The 20,259-nt window shown below is 37.8% G+C and overlaps 1 protein-coding gene across 1 annotated transcript; it reads right to left on the bottom strand.

Moving 5' to 3' along the window:
* Positions 1–633: 633 nt before the first annotated feature.
* On the bottom strand, positions 634–19,066 carry LOC102807236 (DNA-binding protein RFX6-like). The gene is made up of 19 exons (XM_085501632.1): positions 18,978–19,066; positions 15,545–15,656; positions 14,378–14,501; positions 10,982–11,043; positions 10,781–10,858; positions 9,823–9,850; positions 7,755–7,859; positions 7,313–7,390; positions 6,851–6,964; positions 6,033–6,082; positions 5,725–5,825; positions 5,481–5,539; positions 5,218–5,362; positions 4,883–4,977; positions 4,611–4,728; positions 3,894–4,016; positions 3,653–3,751; positions 2,053–2,757; positions 634–1,661 (listed from the first exon to the last, which is right to left on the bottom strand). Exons 1-19 carry the CDS (start codon positions 19,018–19,020, stop codon positions 1,450–1,452), a joined length of 2,451 nt encoding a protein of 816 aa, XP_085357758.1. The 5' UTR covers positions 19,021–19,066; the 3' UTR covers positions 634–1,449.
* Between the last annotated feature and the right edge of the window lie 1,193 nt (positions 19,067–20,259).

Raw genomic sequence — 20,259 nt, 5'->3', positions numbered from 1 at the left:
CAGTGTAGAGTCATTCGAACTATACGCCCATGTCTGTGCATTCACTCTGATAGTCACAGGTGTTCTTAAAACCCATACCATTGTGAGTAAGTCAGTGTAGAGTCATTCGAACGATACGCCCCATATCTGTGCATTCACTCTGATAGTCACAAGTGTTCTTAAAACCCATACCATTGTGAGTAAGTCAGTGTAGAGTCATTCCAACGATATGCCCCGTATCTGTGTATTCACTATGATAGTCACACGAGTTCTTAAAACCCAGACCATTGCGAGTAAGTCAGTGTAGAGTCATTCCAACGATACGCACATATCTGTGCATTCACTCTGACAGTCACAAGTGTTCTTAAAACCCATACCATTGCGAGTAAGTCAGTGTAGAGTCATTCCAACGATACGCCCCATATCTGTGTATTCACTCTGATAGTCACAAGTTTTCTCATAACCCAGACCATTGTGAGTAAGTCAGTGTAGAGTCATTCGAACGATACGCCCCATATCTGTGTATTCACTCTGACAGTCACAAGTGTTCTCAAAACCCAACCATTGTGAGTAAGTCAGTGTAGAATCATTCCCACGATACTTGATTTGATGACTTTCAAATATCGTGTAAAAACGCCACTCGTAGCTAAAATATATTTTTAAATGTTTCTTTATAGATTTTGCCATAAATTACAATATATACATCCATTTCCTTCAGATCACGGATTTCAGTTGTTTGCAAACAATAAATACTTATTAAACGTATTGCCATACATGTAAGCATAACTTCAGTGACGTTGACGTTTACTTGTAGGCGTCACTCACTTAATTGAAGAAGACTGAGTTTGTTCCCGGACACAATGCTGTGACGACAACAATATGAAATGAATGGATATCAAAACAATACATCTACATAACTCATAAAAGCTACACTAAATGACCCGTATAATGAACTGAACCGCGAATCACCGCTTTGAATTGAGCTTGGTCGCTGATACGTGGCAATCAATACCCGACCATTCCTGCACAAAATATTGCTAACAAATCGGAGATAAATAAAAACAAAACTATCACAGAAATGGATAACGTTCAACCTAGAGTTGGCGAGAATTCAAACTATATTTCAACACTGCGTATAGGTGCAAGAAAAAAGTGTTTTTTTTTTGTAAAATTTGGTTTGTTTGGTTCGGAAAGTGTAGTGATTCAAAAATGCCCGTTATGCATGAAAAAAAAACTGTGGTTTATATGGGTAACAAAATAAGCTCACACACTGCCCTTTTCATACACAACCTCATAACATAAAACACCGCGTTGTTTGCCAGTTAAAGTACACAAAAACAAACTTATAAACTTCATTAAAGCCATAACCAATATATTGTGAACCGTTTGTCAACGATTGTGCCGAGATCTCTTATGACATTATAATGCTTGCAATCGTACAGTTTTGCGTATTAACATTCAACACCGCCCTCATCGGTAAGAACCCAAAAAGGCTTTGTTGACGGACGGTAGAATGTTGCTTCTCATGCTTCCCGAAAACATATCGTCTTGGTGATGTAGTACTGGCAACGCATCCTGTCTTGTATACTGACTCTGCGGCGATGTCACTTCCATGAATGTACCACCATATCCGGTCATGTGATGCATGTTATTGCCACCAACATGATGGAAACCACCGCCACCTATTACGAAGGAAAGAAAGACAGTTTCGATTAATTGCAAACAAAATCTGGGACGTAAATGGGGTAAGCAATGTCGCTCAAATCGAAAAACGTATTTCATTGTGTAATCGCTCGTCACTTGGAATATTGTAAATCTCTCAAAAACCTTGTGCTTCATTGGCGAACAATCTTAGGTTAAAATAATAGGTGATGTCGTGAATACTAGTAGTACTGGTCACTTATTTACGTCACAAAAGCGAATCGTCACTGGAGGGCGCACCCAAAAGGTGTATCGACTAGCCGTCTATCAGTCGTCTTGTCGGGTTTTACATAAAATTATAAAAATCGGTAAAAAAATAAGTTGTATAGTTTTGGCGGCATACCCATATATGGGAATGATCCAATCACTTGCCTGGTAAGCTGTCATGTGGTCTTGTATAATAATGATTGGTTCGTGTGGCTTCAAATGCTGACCTACCCGTGGAGTCATCGAATGAATTGTGTCCGGGTGTTGGCAATGGACTTGAGGGGAATACGCCATTTCTTTTACCGAATCCTGAGTTCATTCCGTAACTTCCGCCCATACCGATGGACCCCCCTTGGTAGCTACCGTAACTGTCATTGTAACCCATGCACGACGAAATTCGATTGTCCGCCCAGAAACTGGACTGTGAGTGAAACGACGGGCTTGGTGGAATGTTGATTCCGGTGTTGTAGTGTACCGTTGTCGGTACTAATTGGCTCGATTCCAGTGGTGAGTTATACGAGTTTCTGAAAGGATCTGAGTAACTTGCCGTCGAGTTCATGTGTGAGATATAAGCAGCGGTGGTGGTCCGATCATATGTAGAACATCCATTGAGACCCGTTACAGGAGAATAGTGTTTTAAGGGTGAATTAAAATAACCTTGTGTTGACCCCGTTAATGCATGGTGGTAGCCAGAAGGGGTCGTGAAATCGGGGTAGTTAATGTCAGTATGAAAATCACTGCCGTAAGTAGCACTATGTGGTTGTGGACGAGTAAATGCCGTGTTGTTGCTGCACGATATTTCCAGGAAGTCTTTTGATTTTATTGATGAGCCTAGTAATGGCGATGGTATTATTGATTGGTCTCCATCTTCTGCGAAAAGACAATAATTATTTATTATGGTGACGCTGGCTTAATCTGTTCAAATACAACTAAAGCATATTACAGGCAATCATGGCGGCACGTACAAATTGCATTATAACTATAGAGATAGTAAACGCAGCTCACTATATAACACTATAAAAACAAAAGTAGTTTAAAAACAAAAGTTATTGTCAAAATTGTAAAATTAATGTTAGAATAATTTAATGTTCTTGTTATGCCCCTGTCATTATAAAGAGCCTAGCAATGCCTGAATATAAAAGGTGTCATTATAAAGAGGCTAGCAATGCCTGAATATAAAAGGTGTCATTATAAAGAGGCTAGCAATGCCTGAATATAAAAGGTGTCATTATAAAGAGGCTAGCAATGCCTGAATATAAAAGGTGTCATTGTAAAGAGGCTAGCAATGCCTGAATATAAAAGGTGTCATTATAAAGAGGCTAGCAATGCCTGAATATAAAAGGTGTCATTATAAAGAGGCTAGCAATGCCTGAATATAAAAGGTGTCATTATAAAGAGGCTAGCAATGCCTGAATATAAAAGGTGTCATTCTTCTCTGGGTTAGATTCCTGTCCGTTTTCTGCTGCATTTATATGACATTAATACGTAGCATGTACTAATACATATCGTTGAGGGCACCATACACAAACTGGTGGTACAGTGTGCAACAAGTGTGCTGTAGTGAACAAAGCGGTCTGGAAACCGCATCAGATATTTCCCTTGAACCAGCAATATAAACCTTGTAGGTTTCCCTGCATAAGTCGATGCTAACCCGCCCATGACTCGTTTACATTAGTCTGTAGGTTTCTTATGACTGTTAAAAAGTCCGAATATCAGGATGAGTTACGGGACAAGACGACCTACATGACAAGGTGACACAACTTACCAGCATTCTCGCTATCCAGACGCCTCTTCTTTGCCTTACTACCGCCACTGTCACCTTTCGAGGGCGCTGATCTCACTTTAGCCTTCGTATTAATTTCACCTGAGAAATTAAAAAACATTTTAGTTTCAAATCGAACTCTGATGATGTATCGGATTAAAACTAAAAAATGATGTTGGGCAAACAAGCGCAGCACATGGTTTGTGTAGGTGAGGCAACCTATATTATGTAATGTCCATCCTACCCGCAGTCTTCATGTATTTCTTGACATTTTTCTGCATGCTGGTTTCATCGAATTGGTTTTGCTGAGTCTCCATCACTAGAAATACGTACTCATCGAACATCATGTGAATCAGATGGAATGAACCTGTAAAGAACGCAACATGGCGGACGTTATTGAACTGGCGTACTGGTCTTTACTGCTCACTACTCTTCAATAAATTAATTGAACTGAATTATATTGAATTGAACTGGATCCTACCCTGACCCGCACTAGTTGGTGTCACATTACATACGTTTCCTTACAAGAATTCATGCAAATATCTGGAGTATCATATATCAAAGACAACATTGTCGTAATATAAATAACTCGTACGTATCGCCAAATCCGGGCGCATGCGCATTTGTTATTGCCGCTGTAATCTTTGTTTTTTGCATTGGTATTTGTGATGAAAGAATTTCATTCTGTCCTAAAAATCTCGTGGTTGGTGACATTCGTCAACGATGAATCATCTTACTGTTCTGAATTTTCAAAACAAATAATTTAAATGAAATAATATTTTTTTCATTGAATTCAACGTGGCTGTCTTTCCGAAAATGCACTGTTCAGACTTAATGCATTCTGTTCGTAAACGTCGATTCCGTTTTTAACAGCAATATATTACAATTGTGGTAGGGTCGACTTTGTGAGCGATTGTGACTCTTGGTTTAATAGCAGTTGAGCTTTTTAATGTTAACTTACCAAAACTCGGGGCACTTCGCAAGGTGAGATCCCGCATTACACGAGACGTAAAAAACGACCAATGCAGCAGAAACTGGCGGGCCCGTTCCCTGAAAGGCTTGGCATTCTCTTTGGTTGTCTATAAATTAATGAAGTATAATCCACGTTTAACAAAGTTATATGAGTGTATCACTGTCAAAATTAACTGAAATGCAAGATAAATATATACATATATATGTATTGTCGTATAACTGTGTCGACTTCGTTGATATATAAATGAATGGCGTAATTACCTCCAAAACACATCGATCAATAAGGCTGTCAATCCATTCTGTATACGCCTCTAGTGGTGCTTGTTTGTTCAATAAACTTTCAAACTCGTTTATGACTACGAATTAAATGAAACGTATTTTATTAGCACATATATGGGCTACACTAAAACACATTCTTGTTTCAAACGCGCATCTTGAAATGAGAATAATCGTGTAAACCATCAAATCGTGTGACATTGGTGTAAACCCAACCATTTTGCGCCACCAAACTTCGAGTACACCTTTAAGGTTGGGAGCCGGTAAAAATGTCATGCGATTGGACGGAATGGCCCACGTGAGAACATCGAATCACTTACACTCTCTTGCATTTTGTGAATCATTATTAAAAAGTTCCGGTGAACATATCACTCCTTGCGTCCAAATACTTCTGAAGTCAACTTCGTTTAAATCTTTGGCCATTTGATTGACATTTTCATGGCTGAGCAACACACTACGGGCGGTCTACAGTGGTTAGAAATATTTGTATAATGTTATAAAACAAACTATATTATTAGCATACATTCTATGCTAAGATTCGTGTAAATGTATTTTTATTGATTGATTGACAGCCAGTTCTTACCTGCGCCAGGTGTACGAATGATGTTTGTCGTTTTAAGCTCTGAATAAACGTCTTGACAACTGTAAATAATAATAATAACAATATTAACTAGTGTTAATATTAAGTGAATGTATGGCTCGGTAAAAACAATTGGATAAGTAAGCTGTTGTATGTTGCGCCCTCTGTGGCCATGTTTTAATTTGTTATTTCCCGCGGAGGGCGCAATACATAGCATCACTGATAGGAACTTTGGAGTTGTACTTGCCTGCCATTTTCTTATCTGATAGTCTCTTTGGCGCTTCTTCCAATGAGCTGGATAGCCATTCCGGTATCCGTTTAGCAAATACCTTAATTTCAGCACTCAAACTGTGAAAAAAATATATATTGAGCTTGATGTTGAAGTGTATTACTAGCACAATATCTCATTGCAATGCAACGCACTTATGATAATTGTGTATTAAAAAAATCGCCAAAATATGGACGTTCCCCGAGAAAGAAATCACAATTAAAGATGCATCTGGGTGAAAATCAAAAATACAAGTGTTACCATGAAACAAAATAAAATGTACTCACGTATCTGGCAGGTCTTGGATAGTTGACGGTATCAAAACATCCACCATCACCTGGATCAAATAAAAGTACGGAAGATTGGTTGTTAGATTACTATCTTGATTGATTGTTATTACACATGAGATGTGATTGCAACGTAACATGTATATATATTTGTCATTAAACACATACAAGCTGTAATAATCATAACTCAACAAATATTTGTGTGCATACACAAATGCTTTTTTTTTTCAAGATTGCATATTCTAAGATGGACGAAAATTTTTAATTTTCAGAATATTTGTTTGATACTGTGTATTGATAAATGCATTGGACTGCGGTTTATCCTAAAAGCTGTTCAGTGGCACACATTATCTGATTCTCACTGGTGTTGGTGCGTTCGACTGGAAAACACTAACTACACAATACGTATTAGTGGTTTTAATTATGCATCTCATGAATACTGTGTCCTGCAAAAGTATTTTGTGTTAGTTTATGATAAATCATAATCCGATTTGGTTTACAACCTGGAGTATCGAACAACTAAAGCATTTATTTCACATGCGTCCCCGATTTATCTTATACGTAATTGTAATTGAAAAAGTGTACTGCTATCTTTTTTACAAAATTATTTCAAGATGCTCAAAAAAACTCAAAGTTATCCACATTATCTCTTTAGATAGAATAGACGAACTTACACAATATAAAATAAATAAAATCGCGAGATGTATAATAATTAGACCAGAAAGACAATACAAGTTATATAATGACGACCTGCTTTCAAAACATGTCACCTGTAGATAGCGCGAATGTTTATCACGTGACGGAACTTCTACACTTACTTTATAAAGTATTGTATCGCATAGACCAACTATGTCAACGATGACGTCACACGACAGTAACGACGTTAAATGATCAGGCATGCCTTGCCAAAAGTGGAGAAGAAAATTCTGGACCTGTGTAAAACAAAAATGGCATGATATTATTTGGTATAATGCACGGTTTCATGAAGTGCGGTTAAGACGACACACGTGAAAATGATTTCCGCCCAGTCATGTCGCACAAATAAATTGCGCCCCTAGCGACGAAGCGTTCTATGATGTAAATGAGTGACACAAATCATTTTTATCTACAGTCTTCATCAACGAAGATTGATTTTACGAAATTTTGATAAATTCTAGATGGCGAACGAATACACTACCAAACACAGTTGTCGATATTAACGACATTTCCTTTACCCATCAGCTTCGCTAGAGGGGGTAATTTACAGGAAGGTGTGTTGAAGTATCACATTTATTTTTTACCTCGTCAAAATTAGCGTTGATGATAGTATCCAGTATTCTCTGACAATGTGTTCGGTACATCATTATGAAAGTTTCAGCCTGAGGTGTGATAAATAAAATTAATAAAAATGTAGAAATTAACTAAAACAAGAATTTTCACAAATAAAATAATAATATATAGTGAATATCGTTTGACGATTAGATGGTACTCGAAGCAACGTTAAAATTAATCGAGGATTTGAGATTTTAGGTGGCACCGTTGTTCTTAGAGATCACACATTCTGTCACTTTCTGAGTATTAAAATGACAGCAATTGTCAATATACCACACTTTATTTTGCCAAATTCAACTCTACTCGAATTTCAATGACAATTGCAAGCATTTTCATTTCATGAAAAAGTGTCATTTATATCCCTCAAAGTACCCGGATGTGAGACATGTAAGAGCCATGCATACAAAATACCTTTTCACACGAGACACTATCTGGAAGTTTTAAATTGTTTGCATCTGGAAACTCAGGAAGCAATGTGCCAGTCTTCGAGCTCAAGGAATACTTTCGACTTGTGCCCTTAAAATAAATATTGTTGTATTAGATTCTATTTCTAACGTGAAAATGTGGGGTAAATCATCCTCGCATAATAATCACACTAAATGAATGTTCAATACATCAAATGTGTAAAAAAAAAATGTGTTTGGTGTATTTGTAAAGGCTGCCCGGTAACGAACACAATACGAAACACCTCCGTTTTCACAACCATAGCAACCGGATGCGTTCCATTTCGCACGGTTGCCTGGCGACTATAGATGGCACCACGCCGTGGAATATCAGTATGAGTAGTGGAGTGTAGCGTGTTTAAAGACATGGCGTGGGCGATTAATTATAAAGTCGCGTCATATATTAGCGTTTATCGCCATATTAATTCTTCATTTCATTTACTGCTAATGTCCTATACCAGTATTTACACTGGTCCTGTACGTTATATGATAGGTTGTGTACGGAACTGCGAATTCGATAACATTTGAAATAGTTGTACATATGCAAATGGTTTGACCACGTTAACTTCATTCACCTTTGCATTTAACTCAATAAATGTTTTGACAAATTACGCCATTCTTCTAGTAAACCGAATACTTTGGTCGTCGTTCATACAAAGCCACATGGCGACATCGACAGACCATCATTACGAGGACATTTGATCAAGGTGCGAAGTGAAGGCAACCGCTGCCAAATGATTTATTGCAGCGTCGAATTGAAACCATTATGTTGTTATTGATTATTTTCTTGTCGCCACATACAGACCCAATTTGACAAATCCATCGCAATTAATGATACTTTGTTTCTGTGATTTATTTCGTTCAAGTGATACAACCCGGGTGCGATTAGCTACCAAGCCTACTGATTATCGGCCAGATTACCCCTCTAAGGGTTATCGGTAACATAGCGTGACAGGAACGCAACAGGCTTGTCGTTTATCGCTATCTGACCCCATCTCACCTATCGATTGGATATCACAGTTGCTTGGCGATCAAAGCTCGAGGCTCTTATCAAGTTTTTCTGGGTCAGAATAGCGATAGAGTGCGCAATAGATCATAGTTTTAAAGCTGTCTGAAGCGACAATCAACGCTTAACTAAATCTCCTCTTTAATTTATGTTAACGGGGTTACCAATTATTTTTTTTTTCAAATGCAATCTCGTATTTTTTTTTCATAATTAAAATACAAATAATGCGCCTCTGAATCGGATCAGAAATGGACTCGACTGAGATTACGATATTTTCCCTGCTTTACAGGATGTTGACGTTATTATTTATTGATTTATAAATAAATCGGTTATAAAATGTAGGGAACGAAGAACTTGTTGGCCAAGACAGTTCGAAGGACCTCTATCCCGCCACGCTGGGATTTCGCCGAAGGTTACTGTGGTGATCGGTTCGAACGGGTGCTTCTATCCATTTATCCTGGCAACCAACCGGTTGTCGGAGTTCTAGAAGTATGTAAAGCCACTTTACATTATCGCAGATATAGACTCACTAAATAGTCGAATGTGGAGGCCTGGTGTAAATGTATAACAACGTACCCGCGGTGGCGCAAATCTGAATCTAGCGATGCACGGTCCAGTTAGTACGTTCCCTGGTGTAAGCAGAAATGCGGGTGGTGTTACTAGTATGCCCATGTGTATCGCCAACACACGGCACTGGCATTACAAAGGGGTAATTTATACATTTACAGCCACTCCTCGGTACAAATCATGAAATAGTGCCACATATGGCGGGAAATCAGTTCACAGTGCTCAAATAGTGAGTTAAATGTTTTTACTACATGTATAAACTGACAGGTTAAAATGAACTAATCCTTTCTAACAATTTTACTACTGCCGGCGATTTAGTGTAGATGGTGGTGGTAGTAGTAATAGTAGTAGTAGTCCGGAGTGGTGGCGATGGTTTTGGCGGCAGTAATGCCGGCTCGGGTGCTCGCGGTAATGGTGACGGTGATTGTGTGTTATTCGGTTGTGAAAAAAAAACATGACTCACCTCTGTCTTGATTTTAGTTCCCGAAAACCTAAAAGTTTAAAACAAACAAAAATGTGTAAAGTATATATGTGTATTTTATTCTCAACATTCACGCTGTAACGTGCAACACACGTACACCGGGAAGACATTCCGGTCTTTGTTACTTTTTTTATTTTGGAGACGGGCTTATTTTAGCAATGGTTGTTGTGGTGCAACACAGTGCTAACAACGTACTCAAAATAATCCACTGATTAGGTCACCTGCTGGAAGAGCTTCTCAAATTGTTTCTCGTATAACTAATTGTGTAGCAACGTAACAACCAGATAACTGGTTATATTGTTGTTTCTACTAAGTCTGGGAGGAAAGATGCAGGTGTACCGATGCAGAAGGGTTGATGATTTATATCACCAACCTCTGTACATAAAAACTATCTCGACAGTAAATCACTAATAATATACCTGCTTACATGGGAGAACTGATCGATACTGGGGCCAAAGGTCACGCCCACAAAGCTCGCCTGCACAGTTTTAATTTAATCAAGTCGGCGTAAAGTAACTTGTCTCTCGCGCAGGCAATTACACAAGCCGCGTTACCAGTAGACAACACTTAATTATAGAGAAACAATAAGTTTTGTAACTGTTACATTTTTCATAGCCACTTGCTGAATTTATAGTCGGCAAAATTGGTCTGAATATTTATTTAAACGCACGGAGATACGCTCAAGTTCAAGTTTTTAATTCGCACTTAGTTTGTTGTAGTGATGCTCAATGTGACCGACTATTGGCGGTAATTGAAACGTGACTACGACAGGATAGTATACATAACACTCAGATCTATGTGTCACAAATAACAAGCGCTTGCAATTACGCGGGAAAACATGACCGGATGAAATATATTGGTGATTAATAAAAGATAATAATGTGTTAGTAAAATAAACACACACACAAAAACGTCCTGCGCCCCCAACGTTTGAACCTACCGTGTCAGTCCCCGACCGGAATACACCGAGTGGTAATAGATGGACGTCTCTTTAATACCAATGCCATAGTAATGGTATCTATTAGAAACAACACAACGGTTACCATGGAAACAATCGATTCGCATTGATGTTGAGCATATGTCGCTTGATATATAAATGATAGTCAATTTATTTCATTTGATGATGTTTTATTGTACTCACTTCGACTGTCCACGTGTTCCCAGTCTCCGAGTAGTCAGCTTGGGAAATCGTTGCCGTATGACCTAGAGATAAGCAGAGCATATCATTGTTATTGAAAACGTTCCCCCTGAAGTTGCCGACGTCATTAACATTGGACGCACAATTCATACCAAAACTAACGTAATGAAGTGTAGGGTGTTGAAGTAGTACATATCTTACACTCTGGTGTGTTTTTATTAATTCTCTAAACATTTCAATATCGTGTTTACATTCCTGATCAAATATGGTTGCCCTAGGAGATGTTACCTCGACAACTAATCGCCGCCATATTGTTGACAGACTCGTATGCCTCGGCAGTACATACTTTAAAAATGCAATAATCGTACAAATAACACAATCTAAACTATACAACAAGGCCACAAGAAACGAGAAATTAATAGATGTACAAAAAATAACCCACGGTGCGATCCAGGGGACATGAAGGCCTGCGACGCCCAGTTAGATCAATGTTTTCTGCGTGGCCATTTTAATCGTCCATGATGGATCAGTTTGTTGACTTCCTTAAATTTAGAAAACTATGTATATTTTTGTTAGTTTTTCTAACCTTTCACGTGTTTGTCTGTGAGGGACGTTCAAAGTCAATGTTGTGTATCGAACTAAATTGCCAGTAACTATAACGGTTTCCGCCTCCTGTAATGGTCATGAAAACAACATTTTTGGGAGTTTGCGAAGTTGAACATTATCTCCACACATTAAAGCACCTGACAGAACCAAATATCGTTTTTTTAATGGAGTAAAAGTGGCTATATTGCTGTCATGTAAGACATGTTAAATGCGCAAAAAACAATTTGTACAATCGGATTCACATTGGTTTGAATCATCAGTAACTTAGCAGCACTGCCCTCTATATGTAATACACACACGACAACATATTACTATTGTTTATATCATGGTAGTGAATGTGATTCACTGTTCGACGTCACTTTTGGCCACATCGACCTAGTACATCGAAACGAATAACATTTGATCTGGTAACTAAGAAAGGAAGAAGAGTTGCAACCGTGAGGACATGTCCACCATTTTGCGGGTTTTCATCTTTTTGTGCTTTAATTCAAGTTGCCATAGGAGCAGAAAAAAGAAAAAGAAATAATAATTTGTCTTTGCGGTGTCAATAAAACAGATTCTACAGTACATGGGACAGTGTGGTATGGTATGACACAATATTATGAAAATTTTACATCGTCAAACTGTCTCGTCAAAGGAAGGGTGTGCCGTCAACCTCATTTTGTTCAATAAAAACACCTCAATACGATTCAAAATAATAAAACTGTGTCACATTTACACTGGTACCCACAACACGTGTGTATCTATTTTGGATATTGTGAATTTATTCATTGTGTATATTTCACTTAATTTAAAAGCTCTCTACTCTAATAAATGTAGCTGAAAAAAATGATGAAAACATTCTTTGCTGTTATGGCTTTCTAAATTAAATTTTGAAAAACAACATTTAACAAAGTTAACAATGCACAAACCAAAAATAGACGTACAAATATTCTACTATATCAACTTTCCGACTTTTGCCATTAACTGACAGTTTGTATGTCTGATATGCACGTCACAGCTCGACATTACAATGTATATCAAACTCCAATGCTTCCTGGTAGATGTTTGGAGGTTGTTCGGTTTAGTAGATTTCATCGAATTTTCGGTGGGGCAGGGACTTGTTATCGGATGGTCATAATTTACTGTTGTTGAATTATAGTGCTGACATTTACCAACTATAAATACCGACTAAAGTAATTGGTAAAATGAGAATAAGCGGTCACATTCGTTCAGCAATGCGTTCGAAACAACAGATTTTAAACGCGCTGTATGCGTTGCACGGAAATCACATGGAACACGACGGACTCGGCACTTTGATTACCAATTAGAATAGTTCGTGATAACTGTAAGATTGTTATCAATTTTAATGAGTGTTAATTACTTTGTTTGTTTGTTACAGGGACATAGTGTACATGAGTTCACTGACATATAGGTTGAATAGTCACTGGGAATAATATAATGACAATTCTACGAAGAGACCATATCAGTAATCCGTATATATCGGTATTTAACTTGAAACGACCGCATCCGAGTATGATAAATTCGTCTCAACTTTAAGGTTGGATCGCCTTGAGAGGGAGAAAAGTTCGTTACTGTGGTGATACAACCAAAGAATTCTAGCTACCGTAGCGTCACTATGACACCCAGCCCGAGTGATGGCGGTAAATATAATAATAATACCTCTTTTATGGGAATTTGGTGTGTTGCAGAATCTCACAAAAATATGGGGAAAATGCTACAAGAAACAGGGATAACAATCGCGACGCTTCAATAAAAATGTTTAATCATAGCGAACACAAAAGTTAAAATTATTCACAAATCACAAAATAAATCTGCATAACTTTCTTAATATTTTTCATAAACTGTGTAAAATAGTCCACCAAAACTTTAGTCGAAAAATCATAACCACATTATTACGTACAAAGGGAAATATTGAGCCTTTATAATGCTTTCATAACTGAACACTAATCCGTAGACTGTTTTTGTCACTGACACTGTGTTGACAAAGCAATAATGGAACTCGTAAAGAAAACTCTCGTCGATAAAATATTTTGTGAGCGACTGTCGAGGAATCCGTGGCAAGCTGTACAATGATCCAGATATAACTGGTTATCACAAATGCAAAAAATAACTGCATTACTTGGCAGCATGGTTGTAAAAACCAGGTACATATCGCCGTCGTCCTAATGCATATACTGGTTCAGGAACCGTCCTCCATTGTAATTCTGACCCCTAAACAGTCGCATGACTGTCGGTTAGTCAAGTGTTTACCCAACGCATAGCAACATTGACATCGTGTCATATTAAGGTGTTGTCGTAGAAATTATAAATTGAAAAGAAATTTAGTCTAATTTTTGTTTGATGCACGCTAGATTTGGATCCACTGAATTTACAAACCTGTGCCTTTATAAGTCATGTCATTGTACGCATTTTGTAGTATATTATATACGTATAGTAGTACACAGTTAAATTAGTACTATGGCCAGTTATCGACAACTTCCATTCATGATTCTTTCGCCCCAATCGACTGCCTTCGTAACAAACAAAAAAAACAGTTGCTCCCAAAGTACTCTAATCACATGTCTGTCTACTCCAAGTTTTGGGGCATTCTCCGTCAGACTCATCTTGAGGGCAAGCAATTGCAAATTGTATTCTACTCACATCTGCGTCTACTGGGGTATTCACATTCAGACAAATTGGTGATAAATTTTCGAAATACATGTTCGGAAAATAACACCACCTTGTCAATGTACGTATACTCCCGCCGTAAAAATGCTCAATACAAGCAGACAAAATGGCGGACAATCTCACCTTGCCGAATGTCGCAGCACCGGAAGGGCTGAATTTGTTCTTCTTACAAAAATCCAGATAGTGAGTATAAAGAACACATCGCGGAAGACAGACCCCTTCTGCTCGTTCATAATTCTCAGCCAACCTACAGATTATAAAAAAGTAATAACATCATATAGCATGTTTGTAAAAAAAATGATTTAAGTTTATGTCTATAGTCGGTACACTTGTAGGTGTTAAAATGTACACAATACCAAATGAAATATGTCAAATAGACCATTTCTTTTTTGTTTTATTATATTTACCCCCGTTTTGTTATAGTTGGTCGTAAATCTAGGCAGTGTATTTCTGAGTTTCAGACTGTTAACATGTACGTAAATGTTAGACTGAAATACACAAAAACTACATTTCTCTGTCTTTTCCTAAACTACTCGTAACAACAAAAGTTACTTGACACAACAGTCATAACTTATCAGTTTTTAGCAATCATGTACATATGTTGGCTTCCACCTTTTTAAAGAAACATTACTTTTAACACCGGTGATTAGATCTTTGCATGAACCCCCATTAAGAGATCATTATTCCCAAACACAAATGCTATAAACACGACCACGCACGCCTTTAACATGTTGCCTTGACTTCAGATAAAGTGGAGATATCACTATCAAAGTTTATTGGACGCACATTCATAGTCATTGTAGCTAGTCAAAAATAGATTAACTTGAGACATTTGGCTAACAATGGACTAATGTATATATTTGTGTTAAATTATTGTAAATTAATTTTAGTCTAATAAATGTCTAAACATACCATGCTATAGATAATTAAATACATTCACACATTCACGTGTGAGTTTCAAAAATAACATGTGAAGTGATGAGTCGTGTTTTATTTCAAAGCTGATGGACGTATTTAGGCGGGTGTATTATAGACAGAAATTAGAATAAATAAATATATAATTTTGTTTTAAAGTTAGTGAATAACACGTGTGTACATCATTGTTTGTAGCATTACAGATGATTCAGAAACGATGTTGAAATTCTGGTGTGTAGAAGAGATGCGTCTCTAAATTGTCTGAATGAATGACGTCACGCGTATAACACCACCCAGTAGGCTCTATACAGACTTACACCACGAACCATTGGACTTGGATAACGCACTACAGACGTGTAGAGTAAATGTACTAACCATTTTAATGTTGATGCTATCTGTGATTGTTTTTTGCTTTGGTCTTCTGGCGACAGCTTAGTGCCGACCATGTTTTTGTCCTCGTTCTCCTTGTCTAAGTTTTCTTTCATCTCTGAAAAAAGAAAAGGGCTATAAACTTAGTTATTTTATATAATAATAGTATCCGATTAAAAAGTACCATATTACATACACATGATAGGATATTTTGTTTATCATCAGTTAGTCTATGACCAAGTACCAGTATTTTATATTTCATCATGTACCGTCGTAAAAAACAGGACACTTTCTATAACTCCAAACACCAGACCATTCATTATTGATATTGATAACTACACGATGAGTATCTACAAAATAATGTATCAGTATCAAGAATCGGCTTCTAAAACCACCAAAATCCACGTTTCCATTTGTTATTACTATACATTGAAATAATTGCAATTCGTCGCTTTGCCGAAATTCGTCCGATTTCCGTATTTATCGCACCAACTGTTTTGTCTCACAGTATTACAAGAAACTTAACATAGCAAGAAAACTACAGCAATAGCATCAATAATAATGATAACAACGAGAACAAATCAAAAACAACAGTGAAAATTATAATAATAAAACATCTACAATATAAAAAATACGTACTAAACGGCAACGACTAGTAAATGGGGGTCGGTGCCAGGAGTGCGTGGAACGTCAAACAAGGGTTGATAACGACGATTTACTAAATCATACACCTGCCGCTACACGGGAAATGTAAACTCCGTGAAATGTCTACGTACTAAACACGGCCTTCGCCAAAGACAATCGTTCATCGGTGCATAGATACACGGGAAGGTTGGTGTATTGATAGTTTTTAAACTGTGACTGGCCGAATTCCGAGCAGACTGCCCGGTAATTCATTCAACAAGCCAATGCAACCATACAAAATGCAAAGCAGTATTGAGTGGTAATACACGTACAACAACGGTTGGCACGTGGGAATGATGATCAAAGCGACACCCAATCAATGAAGCTGAATCACAACACCTAAACTAGATCAATTATAACACCACCAAGCTAACGTGAGATTAGCTTCACGCTTAAGACAACTGATAAACATACATATTATTCATGGCTACGGATTACAATGATCGTGTGTACATAAAGTCTAGGGCTTGGCCGTGTGCTGATAAAAGAATAAAACGCGTCGTTGTCTATAATCCGTCCTCAAATCGTCGGTAAAACTTCACTGGTACCGGTAGTAGATACAAAGTATTACGTGAGTGTAACATTGGTTTTAGTATTTTAAACGTTGAAAGGTGGATAGTGCCGATGTATGACTAAAACATTAAACTGTTTTTTGTTTTGTTTTCTTTTTAAATAAATATTGTGCAACGCGTCTTTTCACTAAGAGGTATCAAGCGTTCAAATACAGCCGCCAGGCCACGGGCGTGTTTCTTATTGGCGTTTTTTCACAACAAAAGCCGCACTTGCTCGAATTTGGAAAAATAATTGCACAGTGGAAATGACCTACGCAGTAACAATTACATATCGTCCAATAAAAAACACGGGCACATGAATACAAGTGGCCAAAAAATCCGGGGTGGTGTCGAACCACGCTTGTTAAATTTATTATAGATGCTATTCAATTCTTGCAACAAGACAGTGTGCCACTGTAACCGACTAGGCCATTTCCACTGTGCCATTAATGCTTTGCTATTTTTTTTTCGCGCAAAAATACATACATACAACCAAACAAAATAACCAATCACTATTAACACGAACATGCATTTTTGCATTTTTTAAGACCACGGATATCCGCACACCATTCAGACTGCTAGTAACACGAAACGGTAACACCTCATGTCAATGAATTTAAGTCAGTGTGAATCACGGTGTTGCTATCCTGCTAACTGTATCTAGAGAATGTCTTGATCAGAAATTTGGTGCCCACCTTACTAAAGTTAATCTAAATGGAGATATGTAATGTGATAACGACTGACATTAGTTGTCGCTTCCAAGCTAGCATCCTTATTACGCGGCGCATTCAACTAAGGGGACGTCGGATTAATTGTCCCATTAACACACCAGGTTGATAAGAGTAAAAACTTCCACCAGTGTACTCATATTGTTCTAAACTGCAGTCGTTCATGTGGCGTAGGATGTGGGCTTTGTGGCTGAATTCATTTCGAAATAAGGCATATCATTGCGAAAATTTAGAAATCTAAATAATAATAATAACAACAATATAACGAATACACCACGAATTATATATGGTGGATATCCTGAGACAACTTGCAAAAGTTAGTTAACACTGAATAAACAAAATTAAATTAAAAGAACCAACACACGAAAAAACAACGCGACAATCGTATGATTTTGTATGTGGTGATCCGAGTATACAACTTACCGTACGATTTAGAAGTACGGGATTGCTATGCCGGCAGAAACTGACCCCTTGAGGTTTAGGTAGCTAGCATTAATAGACTGTGGGTAGTTAAGCAACAGCGATGTAAATTTATGGCGATTTGAACGCGAATCAGATAACCTCGCTTTAGTTTGTTATTTATTTTACTACGTCAATGATTAAGTCGAAAAACACCACAAATCAGTCTATATTGTCAATAGCCAAAAGAGTTAAAATGAACGAAAATCGATAAATCCAGATTATATATGATTTCCAAATAATCTTTTCGTCGTCGCTTGGAGATACAAAAGTTTGATCAAAGTCAATCGTTTCTTTGTTCTCCTTTAAAACTGCATGGACTCTAGCATAGTATTCGTAAACACCGTGTTTACGTGAACACAGCACTCATTTTTTATTCCAGTACACTCCAAGTTCTTGTGGCGATGCAATGGAATTTCGAACTGTACTAATGTTTATCCTAATAGATAAACACAGTCAGTTAATCGAGGAAGTAAATTTTAAAATGTTAACAGCATACTTAGTATATAGCAGTCAGTTGTCTGGACTGGTCGTGATAAGGTCGACAGTTAGGACTATATTACAAATGCGAAAATGAAATGAACAAATATTTCGCTTATGCAGTGAACTCTGACCGGGCTCCAGGTCGGTTGACACGCAAAGATGTCATAAATACACAGTTTTTCAGTTAAACCTAAATTGTAGTTCGATTAGACATAGTGTCGTATACGTCAGGGCGGAAATCCATTGAGTTGAAAAGTTTTTGTTGAGAAAAGAAAATGCATGTGCCGGTCAGTTTTTTTCAGTCTTCAAGCTTCAGTCATAATATAAATGCGACTTTTACATTGTCAACAGAAAGACGATGGCGAATCATAGAACCGAAAACTATAGCGACACTACGCAGCGGAGAATATGTGAGATAATGGCGTTGAAATAGTTAGGATACAGGTATTACGGATTAGATAATTTCTTAACCCCACCGAAACACAACAATAATTCTCGCCGAGAGATAAAAAATAGAGTATTATTCAGTTCTACCTGGTACGTGGTTGCTGCCCACTATGCTGGCTACAGTACGCATGGTGACTCGCTGAACTTAAATAAAGGCGTGATAACTGCAACTCGAAGTGCATATCGCACAGATTGATGGTCACTCCTACTATATCTCTCCTGTAAAACGTGTCGAATCATGCCAGTTACCTGGTATCCATGCGAACAGGCGTTGAGGGGCAATTAAATGTATGTTATGAGCGTTTAATATTGGGTAATGATTAGACACAAAAACCGACACTGACGTGGAGTGGGTTCATATAGACTGTATCAACGGAAAACGAAGAGGATATTAAAGACGGGTTGGTAGCTCCGGTGTATGCACGTTGTGTTTGGTAGCCACATATTTCACCATGGGTGCTATATCTGAGTTATTGGCCCGCAACATTCATATCAAGTGTGACTATCTGATCTGTGCCTGAATCACTATACGACGAAGACTCAATAACTCACGTCAACTCATACAAAGGTTCACCTATGTGAAGCTGTTTGGTCCGTTCACCCTCGACATAGTTTTATGTTTGTTATCGCTCCCCATGTCCCCATTATTGACTGACTGCTGACTATATGAACATTAATACGATTGCCGTTGCTATAATGAATCAGGTATCACGAGGTCCACAACACTTCAGATGTGAGAAATGTGCCTCAACACTGACGCTAGAATGGATGGAGGGAACACGGTTGCTATGTAACAGAGGAACTGTACCCATTGGCGTTATCGTACTACATCTGGCCATGAACAAGTTTAGCGATCTGGCTGTCAAAAAATGGCCACATTTTAAAAACAATCATATGGGTGACGTGTATTCAATATGGAGCTGTCATTCGCTTCGTATTCATATTATTTTTTGTATGAGTAGGATTGAAAAATTTTGTTACCGAATTATACCGCTGGTATAGGAATGAAACTCTGCGTACAACGACGTTGACCTTGTTAAATGTCGCTCACGTGGTTTATCTTCACTGTTTCGACCGGGTTCACCATTCCAGAGGGTGCATCCACCCTGAAGTAAAATGTCAGCACACAGACTATCTGACACACACCTCTAATGGCAGTTTCTGGCAATATAATTTGTTATGCTGATCCAGGTAGGATCATTGGCTCATTATTGTAAGCTCTGGATTATCTACTTACATTTAGTTTACATTCTGCACAACAGTCCATTTTACGGTCGTGAAGCGAAAAGAGCTTCATTTTTAATACAACGCCGTCACCCAGCAACACATCCCGGGTGTACGAAGAGTATTTTCATGAACACAATAGGAA

Source organism: Saccoglossus kowalevskii, chromosome 7 (assembly GCF_978046115.1).
Source record: "Saccoglossus kowalevskii chromosome 7, keSacKowa6.1, whole genome shotgun sequence".
Taxonomy (NCBI): Eukaryota; Metazoa; Hemichordata; class Enteropneusta; family Harrimaniidae; genus Saccoglossus; species Saccoglossus kowalevskii.
Note: the sequence above shows the minus strand (reverse complement) of the source record. Positions and strands in the feature narration are given on the sequence as shown.

Coding starts and splice junctions, on each gene's coding strand:
- LOC102807236 (XM_085501632.1), bottom strand. CDS start 19,020: ATGCGTACTGTAGCCAGCATAGTGGGCAGCAACCACGTACCAG. Junction 4,017..4,610: donor GCGAAGTGCCCCGAGTTTTG/GTAAGTTAACAT, acceptor CGTTCTTTACAG/GTTCATTCCATCTGATTCAC. Junction 3,752..3,893: donor GAAATACATGAAGACTGCGG/GTAGGATGGACA, acceptor TTAATTTCTCAG/GTGAAATTAATACGAAGGCT.